Genomic DNA, 13,560 nt, shown 5'->3' on the forward strand with positions numbered 1-13,560 from the left:
CAAATTTGTCATCCATTTTAACTCAACAAGAAGGGCATTTTAGTAATCAAACTTGTTTCAATTTTGATTCATGGGATTTTAGTAAACGACTTATAAGGAAATCATTCATACCTTGATTCCATGTAGTTTAGTAAACAGTTTCAATTAGAATATGAATTCTAATTCCTTCTCAATTCAATTCATCCTTACTCAATTACGGATTAGTAAAACATGTCATTAATTTGACCTATATTCAATTCGGCTTCTTAGTTTAAACCATAAATTATATTTCTCCTAACGTTAATAGAAATCTCAAATTCAAAATTCATCTATTTCGCTGAAAAATTAAATAGTTAAATGCTCTAACCTATAATAATAAAAGTGAGCAAGTTTTATATTACGTTATGTGAGATGAGACTAATCTTAGTCCATTCATTTTATGAGCTATCATTAGACTTTGTCATGTTTGGTGACTAGTATTTGATTGGATTGGAAAAGTTATTAAATCCAAGGTATATTGGAGGAGGAAATGAAGGTAAGGATGAATGAGTTTCCATGTTGGGGGATTAGGAGGGATTAGTTATAAGGTGTTGTTATCCTACAATTTTGTAGGAATTAGATGGGATAAATTTTTTTAATAAGTAATCTATCTTCTACATTCAATTGGTACATTTCTTCCTTAAACATGTTTTAAATGTAAGGGAGTATCCAATCCAATCTAATACTAGTCACCAAATACGAAAATCATCTTGGTTAAACCAAAAAGAAATGCACTCCTTCCTTATCAAAATGATAAGAGAGAAATTACACTCGAGAAGTGAATAATGACATTTTAAAAATAAAAAAAACCAATGGCATCACTTTATATTTTTGTTGAACTTTATAAATTTCAATCCAATAACAAGCCTCAGAGCAAAGCATAATCACCACATGAACATAGCTCTGCAAAACGATTTAGAGAGTACCATATGGGCACTTAAGATCATAAAAGAACATTTGTTCAACTAAGCTTATGTTCATCAAGCCAAACATGCTTATATCTCCTTATTGTATATCAGCTGACCCCAAGATTGGAGTTAGATATACCAATCAGTTTTGCCTAGCATGACCAAAATTAAATAGTTTGATATGATATTGATAAGGTGTCGATATCATTATCAATAACATGTTAATGACCAAACATATCCACAATATGGAAAAAAAAAATCTGTGAAGATATGTATATGTAATCCACTAGTTGCACTTATTGCCAAAAGGTAAAGGGATCGATCAAAACTAAGAAACAAGAAATGTAAGGTTTGGAAGATGACAATTCATGTACCAACAATCCCCTTAAAACTGAGATATATGAAATGATCGATGATAGTGATGCTATATAATGTTTAATTTGACTTGTAATTAGAGCCTTGCATATTTGTCACGACTTGTGGAGCTAAAAATACATTCTATTTCTGAAATTGTTTGTACAAAGCTAAGGAACATACATGTGACGGAAAGGAAATCTAAGCCCCCAAGCAAAATTGTTACATATACAAACCCAAAAAAAAAAAAAAAAAAAAAAAACAGATAAAAAAAAAAGAAGAGAAAATTGAAGCACAAGCCTTGCTAGCTAAAGGTAAATAAAATCGCCAACGGAGTCTAGCCGAGTAGAAAAAGCTTTGACTTGCGGACCAGAAGTCTCATGTTCAGATCCCCACAGCATCATAGTTGTGTGTGAAAAATTCTCATCCCCCTAATTTAGACTATCGCTTGTACTAAGTTAAATAAAAATCATTATCCCCTGTCAACACCACTAACTCAGAGAATAACCTAATTTCTCACCTTTTTTTTTTCTTCCTTATTTTTTTTTTATACAACAAGTCAATATTGTTAAACATTATTTCAGAAGAATAATATGGGAATTACAAGAACTCCTGCAGTCTTTGTTTGTCTTCCAAAGTTGAGCAACGTCGTTGGCAATCTCAACAGCATCAGAGGCCGTTCCAAGAAGCCCTCTTCTTGTGAAGCCAACTGTGTAAAGTCCTTCACTTCCTCTCCAGCAGTCAGGAAAGGGTGTTTTGGGCATGCCATCTTTGGTGAAAAAATCACAACCCTGAAATTAAAATTAATAATTTTAATAATTTTTTAAAAAAATATGCATACTGCCTGAGAAGTAGCCATCATACATGAAGAGGCAAACCAAAATGCAAAAAAAAACCCGACTTGTTTTATTCTTTTTTGCATGGAGAAAATAAGGGTTTTGTAGGTGTATGTGGCATGTGTCCAAGAAAGAAAGTGACAGGTGATGCAGAAAAAGATAGAAGTAAATACTAAAAAAAGTTGCAGCTGGGCATTGTCAAGCTTACCTTGAGCCAAGTAGGCACATTGCTTTTGTACCCAGTTGCTAAGATTATAGAATCAAACTCCTTTTCCTGTCCATTCATAAATCTGGCTCCATTTCTTGTTATCTCTTTCACACCTTCCACCACCACCTGCAATACCAACAAGTTAGCTATGAATCACAAACCATTCTTTTTGGTTTCCTTTTTGGGTTGGTTAAAGGCTCAAAGCAAGTACCTTTATTTTGCCAGATTTTATCTGTGACAATGCTCCTACATCAAGCACGGGGGTTTTTCCTGTGGCATTTTTGAGCTCAATTGGACCAGTTTTTGGCCTCCTGAGGCCTAATTGGTCTGTGTTGCCTAGGATGATTGTGGCCAGTAGCAAGAGGACCTTGTCAACAAGTTTCAACGGCAGCCATTTGAGAAGTGCCATTGCAATTCCAAAGGTTGAGAAACCAAACATCTCTCTTGGTAGAACATGAACCTGTGGCATCAAAATTGCAAACATAAATCAACAAAACCCAGAAAAGAAAATTATGCTGAAACAATGTAGAGAGAGTGGAGGCTTACAGTGTTTCTAACAACCATATGAGGATTTGCATTGTGTCTGCAGAGGTCTAGGCTGACTTCCATGCCAGAATTTCCACAGCCAACAACCAAAACTCTTTGGTTTTTGAAATCAGAGCCAGATTTGTAGAGACTGGTGTGAAGAATAGGGCCTTGAAATTTCTCCATCCCACCAATTTCTGGTATCGCAGGCTCAGCATTCTCACCTGTGGCCACAATAAGCCACTTGGAAATGTACTCAAAATCTTGAGTCTTAACCCTCCAAAACCCAGAATCAAACTCAGCACTCTGAACAGCTTGGTTGAACTTGGGCTTGATTGAGAAGTGTGAAGCATAGGTTTCCATGTAGGAAATGAACTGGAATTTTGTTGGGTACCTTGGGAAATCTTCAGGGAAGCCCATGAGTGGAAGCTCACAGAATTGTTTGGGAAGGTGAAGCTTGAGGCGGTCGTAGGTCTTGTGCTGCCATAGAGAAGCTATGCAGTCACTTTTCTCAAGAATTAGCGAAGGGACGCCATGGTTGGAGAGGCAAGCAGCTGCTGCAAGACCAGATGGTCCTGCGCCTACAATTATAGGCCCTTGAACAAACCCACAATTTGGTTGTTGTGGGTTTTCTTGTTGGTTTTCTTTACAAGAACCCATGTAGGAAAATCCCAAGAAAAGTGAGAGAGAGAGAGAGAGAGAGAGAGGCTTAAAGAGGGAAAGGGAAAGAAACCTTTGTGTTTCTTTTTACTTGCTCTGTTTTGAAGACTCTGTTAAGGCTCTGTTTCTTTCACTCTGTTTTGCTGAGGAAAAGAAAATCTTGGGGGGTGGATGGATGAGGTGGGAAGGAATTTAAAGAGGGTGGGATGAAGGGTTTAGGGAAGTTCAATGCAAAGCGAATCAGCGGTCTGAGATGTCTGAGGACTGATGAGGACCTTTTAATGCATAGAGAACAGAGTAAGCAAATAAATAAATAAAAAAACCAGAGTTATTATGAGAAGTGATAGGTAGAGAGAGAAACAGAGAGAATGAGAGAGAGAGAGAGAGAGAGCGGTGTAATGGAGGCGTGAAGGTTAAGAAAAAGGATTTGGTTCTCTTTCTCAAGGCTTCCTTCTCAGCTCTCTGTGTGCAGAGTTTTTGGGAGGGTAGAAGTTGTAGTAGTAGGCAATGGGGCGAAGGGGAGGTATAAATACATTTATGGGGGCTTTTAATTTAAGTTGAATTTTGGAGCATTGGACATGTCCCACTCGCACTTTACAACATCGGTTTGTACCCTCTCTGGCCAGTTCTTGTTTGGCCTCTTCAAACAGACATCGGCCAGCTGATTGAATTTAAACATGTAAATACCCAGTGAGAATGACTAAAGATGGTGGGTACAAAGAACGGGAGATGGAGATAAAAAAGTGCATATTGATCATCTAGTATGTGAAGGAGAAAACGTATAAACACCCTACTTTTGAAGCGATATGAGATTAGATTGTTATCCAAGTTTATATGGCACAATAATTTGATTTAGATTCCATATGAGACTATTAGGGCGATCAAAACTCAAATCGGTCAGATCAATTTCTTTCAGTTTTTTACAAGGAACACAATTGTTATTTACTAATTAGTTTGATTCTTGGTTTGACAAAAACTCAAAATCCAATAAGCTTACAAGTCATTCAAAAAATTAAGGGAGTAGTTGTTGCACCGCAGGAAGCAGCGGTGAGGAATATTTGCTTGTGTCAACAGCCGTCCGATCGCGTACTATTGCGCCACGTGGCATAACTCTTGCCGTCAAAGTAACAACACGAAAATGGTATTACAACATTTTGATGTCGATTGCATTTTAAAAAGTAATTTTACTAACAACTTGGGAGTGAGATGAGATTTGGACCCTTATGTAGCCTTTTTTTTTTAGTGAACTCCTATAGTGGTTTAAAGCAGTACATTATAGTCATGTGCTTTTTTCTTTTCTTTTTCGAAAAAAGTTTAGGGAAAGATTGGTCACTCTCACCACCAGCGTTAGGGCAAATTCACAACCTCAAGTCGGAATGATTTGTGTGTGGTATCCAATTACCAATTGCCAATGGTATGGATTTATGCAGGGAATACAGATCTCCAACCAAGGAAGACTACTAGAAGAGGGACTCGAACACTGATGGGGTTACGCACAGTGTAGGGACCTTATTAACTGAACCAACCCTTGTTGGCATAGTCATTTGTTCTTCTTTTTTTGGGGGGGTAAATGTCACGAGGTGTCCCCACACCCGAAGGGTAGAATTAATCCCCGCTCGAGGTTCAGCTTGCTACTGGCCACACAGTGCTTTCAACGAGTTTCGAACCCCTGCTATTGAAGTACTAGGTAGCTGGCCAGTTGAAGGTGGCAGTTTGTCAATCCCACCACACCTTGCAGTTTAGTCATGTGCTTTTAATTACATAACCAAGTTGAAATTTTGGGTGGACCAATTCCATGTTTTTTTAAAAATAATTTTTTTTAATTGTAGATGTAGATTAGGTCAATTAACCACAACCCAAGTAAATTAAAATAATTTTGTATAGCTTAAACTATAATTTATATAAAATAAAATGATAATCGTAACTAAAATATACATATGTGTACATGTACATAATTTTGTATTATTATAAGAATAAAAAGAATTTTTTTTATAGTTATAGATGTGGATTAGGTCAATTAATCACGATCCAAATAAATTAAAATAATTTAATACAGTTTAAATTATCGTTGTATAAAAAAATGATAATTGTAACTAAAATATACGTATGTGTACATGTAAATAATTTTTTACTATTATAACAATACTATTGTTTTTGGTAATGGTACTTGTAATAATAATAAAATACTTTTACTTTAAAAGTTAAACAGATGGCAGTCCTACAATTTTGTCCATTGATATAATTAACATGAAAAAGGAAAGTTTTGTTTTTTTGGAAACTTGTTGTCTCTAATTATTTATTTTGATAACTCAGTTATTATATTTAAAAGAAGAAGAGGCTCCAAGGGAGGAACACTTTCCTCGACATTGGGAAGAAAATGAGTAGAGTCATGAGTGGTTTGGTATCGGTTATGTATTGATGTGAAGTTGTTGTCATGTAAAAATGTTGCATGAAAAAGTTCATAATACAGATAAAAAGATAAGAGACCCGACCGAAAATCTAAAAATCCCAACATTTATATTTTGTCTTTGGAGGCCAAAAGATATACATGCTGTCATTTGTTCCCTACCCTCTTGTTCTTTTGCTGCCTCTAGCATGCCAGCTTTTTGTAATCACAATTAAATTAAAAGTTGACTAAAACTCTTTGTCACATATAGTTTGATTTTATTAATTATATATTGGAAGAAGGTAGTGAGTTAGGTAGTTAAGAGCATTCATAATGGACTCTCTAAATCACTTCCTTAAATTGGGAAAAATTGTAAAAATGCAACTTCAACCACGCTCCCTATTCACCTCCTAAAATAAGGAGCCCTCTAGGAGTTTCTCCCTATAATTTAATGCTGCTTTATTTAATGAGAATTTCAAACCGTTATTTAATGCTAACTATTTTTAATTTTAGATCTTATTTCATGCTAACTATTGTGGATGCTCTAACTTCATCTGTACGATAAGAGAACACATAGTTTGGTCTTATTAATTATATATTAAAATAAAGTAGTGAATTAAGTAGTAACTTGACCTGTATGATAAGAGAACACATAAATTCTTATTTTAACCGACACGATATGATGAAGGAACGTATATAATTTTTAAAATTTTGGTAGGCACAATAGACACATGAGGATTGCATATACTCCTAGCTAACGCACCATCTAATTAAGACAATTAATGTCGATGTGTACTTGTCGAAAGTTGGCAAGACAATCAAAGGACAAGAAGAAGAATATATGTTTAGGGGTCAATGAGGAAATAAGATCCCAATAACCTCAATGCATGATGGTGTTTGGATACGAGGATCTAAGGGAGCTAGAATGGATTCAATATAAAATGAAATGCACAATCTAGGTTAGAGAAATAAAATCTAGGGGAAATATCTTTATTCTTCATGGAATATACACTTAGTTGGAGCGCATTAGTTTCAGTTGCTAGCCATGGCCTACTATTTATCATATTAATTTGTCTTTCTTCAATCTTTACACCTGTTGATTTCTAATTAAAGCACTAGGCATGCAGGGCAGCTTGGAGTTTTGCAAAATGGGGACAATTTGCTGACCTCATCTGAATCCACATATAATTTTAATTTTTTAAGTTGGATTTAATCTTCTCGTCAAAAGAAGGAAAAGAACTTTCTTATAACGGAGATAACACTGTTTTGTTATATCCGTTGTTATTAGTCGGGAATAGTAAAAAATGTTATTCACGTTGTATGAGAGTTTTTCTCAACAAAAAAAAAGGTAAGGCTAATGATTACATAATCCAAATTACCCTAAGTTGGCTAATGAATATCTGATTATTAGTTTCTAACTTATTATAAACCCTGATGTAACATAAAGAATGAAATAATGCAGCTTGGCGTTCCTGTAAAGTAGATTCTTGTCTACAATATTATGATGACAGGGATCTAGTATACTATGGAAATTCCATCTCATTCATACTTTGATAGGCATGCTGAGAAGAAGAAGGTCTTTCTCCATATGTAATTTTGAGCAACTTTTTCATATATACACTGTGTATTGTATACAGTTCAGTTAGATCGAAAGCAACATTCACACCCATTTCTCTCTCTCTCTCTCTCTCTCTCTCTCTCTCTCTCTCTCTCTCTCTTCACAGTTGGGGTTGGCAACTAAAATGTCGATGAGCCCCATACTAGTTTTCGAACTTCAACGTTATAGTTGTGCATTTTTAGGGACAAACCCATCTCTGCATTTAGGATAGTTTATCCCTCATGATAATTTATCAGAGGACTCGATGGAGTTGATTTGTAAATTATGGGAAGTTGTTTTCAAGAGCGTGCATGAGCAAGATGCCCTTCACAAGTCCCAATTCATCAAGTGCTAACCACTCATTTTGACGCACACGCACCCCACAATTTGCCTTATTAATATTGATTTGTAATCATAAGGTAATATCAACCGAAATGAACAAACAAACATAACAATAATTTTTTTTTTCCTCCAAGTCATTTATACTTAACTAATTTATTTATTTTCCAAAAAAGTTTGTTATTTCCATTTGCATGCATGATTATGAATTTGATGGAGGAGCAAATGTACTTATTGTTGGTAAAATATAAAGATAATTGCTATATTTATAAATTTTTGAAAATAAAATTTTACTATAAATTTGAAATAAATACAAAAAAATAATGATAAGGAAAATTAAGAATACTTTACAGATAATCGAGTCTAGAACTTGGTTCTATCTTCTTAAGATGAAATTGCCTTTTCACAGGTGCTTTTAGGATTTGTTTAGCAAACGTCTCTCAGGATACAACGATCGACTTCTTGTTGAAGTAGCACTATAATCCCCAAGAAAAGTAAACTCAAACTTGTATGTATGAATTCTCTCATACAAACTCACTATATTTCTGAAAATATAATGCTAAGAATACTCTAAAAACTACTATTGTTGGATGACAATTGGATGAATCAAATGTTGTAGGACCTTCTCTATTTATAGGCAACAAGGCCTCTGTTCAGAAAAGATGTGACTGAAAAATATTAACAAATGTGTCTTTTCATATTGCAAGCATAAGCCAAGAAGTGCAATGTTTCAATTACTATGAAACAATGCAACTTAAGCCAAGAAGTGCAATGTTTCAATTTATATGAAACAATGCAACTTAACACATAAGGTATTATTGTTTTATTCAAAAAATAATATTGTATTTTTCATCAGTTAAGAACATGACTATTCCTAATTAATACATACCAATTCGTAATAGTAATGTACTTAAAGTCACAAGTCTCACAATTTAATTTCCATTCAATTATTAAATCTTTCACCAAAAAAAAATTGTACTTACGAAATTATGTTTTTGCCTTAATTAGTTTTGGGGAAGAAGAATGTACGACACATCGTAGATGCCATGCCAGGGTCAAGTTTGCGTCATGTCTCAAGAGTTTAGTTCGGGCCCAGACGGCAACGCTGATGTCACGTGACCTATACTTACCGTCAACCCTGGCAGTCACGTGGCACTTGTACAGTAAAATCTCTCGCCAATGGAATCTCCACATGCAAACGTTGGTCATGCTGACCGAAAAGACCAAAACGACCCTGACAGCTTTTGACACTGATATGATAGCAATGGCTAGGACATAACGTTAAAGACTGAAGTGACCCCAGCATTTGTATAAGGATCAGTGCAGTTTGATTTGATGGTCGAGGGCATTCTCGTCATTAAGGCTCTTTACCACGCGTCACCAACCCGTTTGTCTTGTTACCTGTTTTGGAAAGATTTGACTGAAGTTTTATACTTCGACGTCGATCTTTGTGTAAAAACCCACGCTTGAATCTGGTCCGTCGGATGGATCTCGAAAGATGCATCACACGGGCTCCGAAGCGAATCCAACGGCTGGGAGTTGAATTGACTTGTTCTTTTTTCACTGACAGATGCTTGATTACTTCGTTAATCAAACAGTCTCTAGTATTAATGAGATGGATTTTGTAGGTAGATTTCTTATCTGCTCCAAAGATGATCTCAGGATGAATTTGACCTTTTCTATTGAAGACGTAAAGGTAGATTTTGTGAATTGTAATTTCAATTCTATTATAATTACTCTTTTTTTTTGGGGGGTTTATATTGTGTGAATTTAATTGTATCTTTTTTAGAATTTTTGTCTTGTTATGTATTTAAATTGAACTCCCATAATCTAGAGAGATTATAGAATACTACGGTACGGCCACGTGGTACATCTTGTACACGTATTATAATATAAGTGAAGCATTTAGTAGGATGGTTTTGTGTTGATTCTCCACTGTTTAACAATGGAGTGAGAAAAATTTGTGAAAGAGTTCATAAGAATCCGGAGGAAAATTGGGTGTGTTGATATGAAGTTTATGATTTGAAATGACATAACTAATCATGTAAAGAAGTCAATAACAATCAAATCTTTATTCAATTTTAATATTAAATAAGCCCAATAACGTTTCACCATATTAGCTAGGAGATTTTTCTTTTTGAGAGACTAGTGGTTTTTTCTTTGTTTTTGTGTTTGTTTCCGGGAAGAGATAATTTATACATGAAGTCAAAGTAACTGAGTCAATAGCAAAGAAGATGAGTTTCTGGGGTATGATTACGCAGTAATGAAGAACAAAAAAGAAAAAGGAAAAAGTGAACCTTATGAGACTATACAACATATATAATTAAGGAAGTAACTATTTATATTTATCTGTCTCTTCATTTGATCAATCATGCGAGTGACGTTTTTCTTTACACATGTATACGAAGTGTAAAGCCATGCATTAAAATAGATATCCTACAAGCTCTTTTCAGTCATAACGAATTGATTTTGAGTTGGATCATCATAGCTTGTTAGGCTAATTGTTGGTTCCGGGATGAACGCCTCCTCCTAACTTTAAAAAAATTAAAAATGAGTAAAAAGCATTGAGAATATACCATATTTACCTTATTTTTCTTAAACGAAGTTTTAAATTTATTTTTTAAGTTTTGGCTCGTAAGGATCTTGGTGAGTTGTACAAAATCCAAGTGTAGGAATCTGATAGCGATGTTGCGATATCCAGTGTTCTTGGATTTCATGTTCTTACTGTCAATCATACAAGCAATTTGTAGACACTTGTAGTAGTAAATGGCCGGCACTGGTCGCGGCTACTAGCTATATAAAAAAAGCTGTAAAAGCCCTGCACCATTATGCATAAGTTTCGTCAGGACGATCATGGCCGCGTGATTACTTCATGCGTTGCTCAAACGCTATGGCCCCATCTCCACTGTTTGGAAACCAAGAAAATTATGGAACTCTCTGACTCTAAATGTAGATGTAGGGTTTGAGCAGTCGAGGGCTACGACACCAGTTCCAGCCTTGAAAGTGGGATATATGAATGTTATATGGCAATCCATGAAACTGTAGGTGACCCCCCAGTACGTAGGTCCATAATTCCATTTCCATAATGATTCACCAAATATTGGATACAGCAGGCCAGAATATATATCTGATTGCACTTTTCAGTTAATATCAAATCTTTCTTCTAGTAATCATCCATATTTGCTCAACTTGTCTAGCTTTATACGAGAGAGGAAACTGCATTTCTGCAACAATACGCATTTGCATTACAAGGGAGATATTTGTTTTATTATTGCCTAGTTAGCGATTCTCGATATGCCATTATTTTCTCATAATCATTTGCTGATTCGGGTGCCAGTCGAATCCAAGATATCGATTAGGCTATAAGATCAACAAGTTTCAAGAACAACGAAGGTATGCCATTTCAAAAACATAAAACAACGAAAACATTTTCGAAATCAATGTTACTCTCAGAGTTGTCATTGTGCACTTTTCAGAATGAAATAAAAAGATGTTTCTAATTTGGTTAATGAATGTGCATGGATGCTTCAATAGAAGAAACATTTTTTGTGCATACGACTCGAAGTTTCCTTTTGGTTACTTAAGAGGGGATATAAATTTTTGTAAGTTTTTGTATTTGGTATTATATGAGATTTGATCATACGTAGATGAGACCTTAACTTTTAATTGTTAAATCAATTTGATTAGCTATTGAATCAAATTAGTTAGTTTGATCCAATGGTTAAGAGATAAATCCTCATCTAGGAGCCTTAGATAATAAGACCTTAATTAAAGAATGATTCCATACATGACACTATCACTATAAAATTTCGCATCATGCAGGCTATACCTAGCTAGAGGAAGTCATCATGCGTCATTGAATTACACAACGGCCATGAAATATCAATTGTGGACAGATCACATATAAAGCCAAGAAAGAAAGAAAAAGAGAAGCTACGAGCTAAAACCTATTCAATGTTGTCGTCTACAACAAAATGATACGCATGCAGGTAGCTATCTTATGCCAAATCTAACTTGGATTCATCATGTTGAAATTTCACCCAAATTTTCATGTGACATCAAAGTTTTCTATTTGGACGGGTCCGCAGCTTTCTTATACTAAAGCAAAAATAATACACCAAGACAAAAATATGTACAATAGATATATAATTGCCCACCGACATGGACTTCGTCAAGTTGATTAGAGCGGATGTGCTTCTCACTATGCACTCGAATTCGAATATTCCTCCCCATAATTTAGATTAAATTTAAATCAAATGTCGTTTGTATTAAAAATATATATATATATATATATATATAACTGCCCAAATTGTGACTTCTTACTAAGCCCAAATTTAATTGGAAAAGGTACATCAATAGTATTGATATTGCAAGAATTCTATAGTGAGGGCCTTATATATGGTCCTTAAGTGAGACCATATCTTTTAATAGTTAGATCAAATTAGTTAATCGTTGAATCAAGTTAGTTGGTCAATATATACAGAATAGCGCACAAAATGTTTGTTCAAGATTGTTTGCTTTTTAGTTAAAGCAACAGCAACCTCTCTGTTAGCCCAACTGAAGTGAAGCCCATTTCAAGGCCCAAATTGTCTTCCCAAAAGAGAATGATCACTACTTAAACTCGATCAACTACTAGTTTTTATCCCAAAATCGTTTACTTGGTTGGCTGACATAATTAGGGAAAAAAAGGTCAAGAAATACTACACCATGTTGTAAATTCATTGATTGTGGATGACCACCATAATATCATTCATAATACTTACTATAAAACACATCTTAATATCACTGTAACCTATGCACACTAAGGATTGTAATTAGTACATTTATGGGTTGTAATTATATGTTTGTTACCTACTAATAATTGGTGGTGAATGTTTGTCTATTCTCGAAGTCTATAAATAGTAGGTATCAAAGATGAATGGTATACAAGTTCATAGAACAAATTCTTTGTCTTTCACTTTCTCTTATTGCTATATACAATTCCCTCTAATTTTATAACACACCATATATTATCATTTCTCATAGATGTGGATCATTGATCATCGGTTATTGACATATACTTGCATAAAGTCTTAGCAATAATTTCTCAAGTTCTTCTTACTCCACTTTTGTTAGCAATAGAAGTCATGTCGTATGTTTTGTTAGTTTTTATATATTAAATTTAGAGGTAAATATGCCTTTTTATGTTAATTTTAGTTTCCATAATTCTGAAACTCATATTTCCTTGATCAATAAGATATAATTCAATTAGTTAAGCTATTTCACCTTTACATATGCGGGCAGGACATTTACTTCGAGGGATCACATTTGGAAATGATCATTTTGTTGTTGTCCATGCTTTACACTTTGAGTTGTATACCTGGCAGCCTTTGATTGGTTGTCAATATTAAATACTCACCCCAAATTAAAATATTATTGAAATTGCACCTTTCATACTTTCAAAATTTATAAATTGTTCCATTTTCTTGCAGTAACATCATCACCTTACTTACACATGCATGACACCTCTCTACTTTCAGCTTTCTAGAAAGATAAGCTAGGTTTATCACATTTTTATAACACCTTCTCTAATAGAGGTAAAGCCCACCAATACAATAGGACCCACCTCTATTAAAGAAATGATACACGATGTGATATAAAAATATAATAAGCCTAACATTTTCCTTCTAGAAAAAAGATACTTAATAGAGCTAGTCTTTTGGACCAAGATCACACGACAACATAAGCGG

At 34.5% G+C, this 13,560-nt stretch overlaps 1 protein-coding gene across 1 annotated transcript; it reads right to left on the reverse strand.

The window, feature by feature from the left end:
- Window positions 1,820–4,081, reverse strand: LOC18791716 (probable indole-3-pyruvate monooxygenase YUCCA4). Its single transcript, XM_007227567.2, has 4 exons — window positions 2,871–4,081; window positions 2,536–2,784; window positions 2,325–2,450; window positions 1,820–2,071 (listed from the first exon to the last, which is right to left on the reverse strand). Exons 1-4 carry the CDS (start codon window positions 3,507–3,509, stop codon window positions 1,856–1,858), a joined length of 1,230 nt encoding a protein of 409 aa, XP_007227629.1. The 5' UTR covers window positions 3,510–4,081; the 3' UTR covers window positions 1,820–1,855.

This window comes from Prunus persica, chromosome G1 (assembly GCF_000346465.2).
Source record: "Prunus persica cultivar Lovell chromosome G1, Prunus_persica_NCBIv2, whole genome shotgun sequence".
Taxonomy (NCBI): Eukaryota; Viridiplantae; Streptophyta; class Magnoliopsida; order Rosales; family Rosaceae; genus Prunus; species Prunus persica.

Bases quoted from the DNA above. Each gene is read 5' to 3' on its own strand.
- LOC18791716 (XM_007227567.2), bottom strand. From the start codon at position 3,509: ATGGGTTCTTGTAAAGAAAACCAACAAGAAAACCCACAACAACCAAAT. The intron at 2,785-2,870 runs GTAAGCCTCCAC...TTGATGCCACAG, and splicing joins ATATGGTTGTTAGAAACACT to GTTCATGTTCTACCAAGAGA. The intron at 2,451-2,535 runs GTACTTGCTTTG...TTGGTATTGCAG, and splicing joins TAAAATCTGGCAAAATAAAG to GTGGTGGTGGAAGGTGTGAA.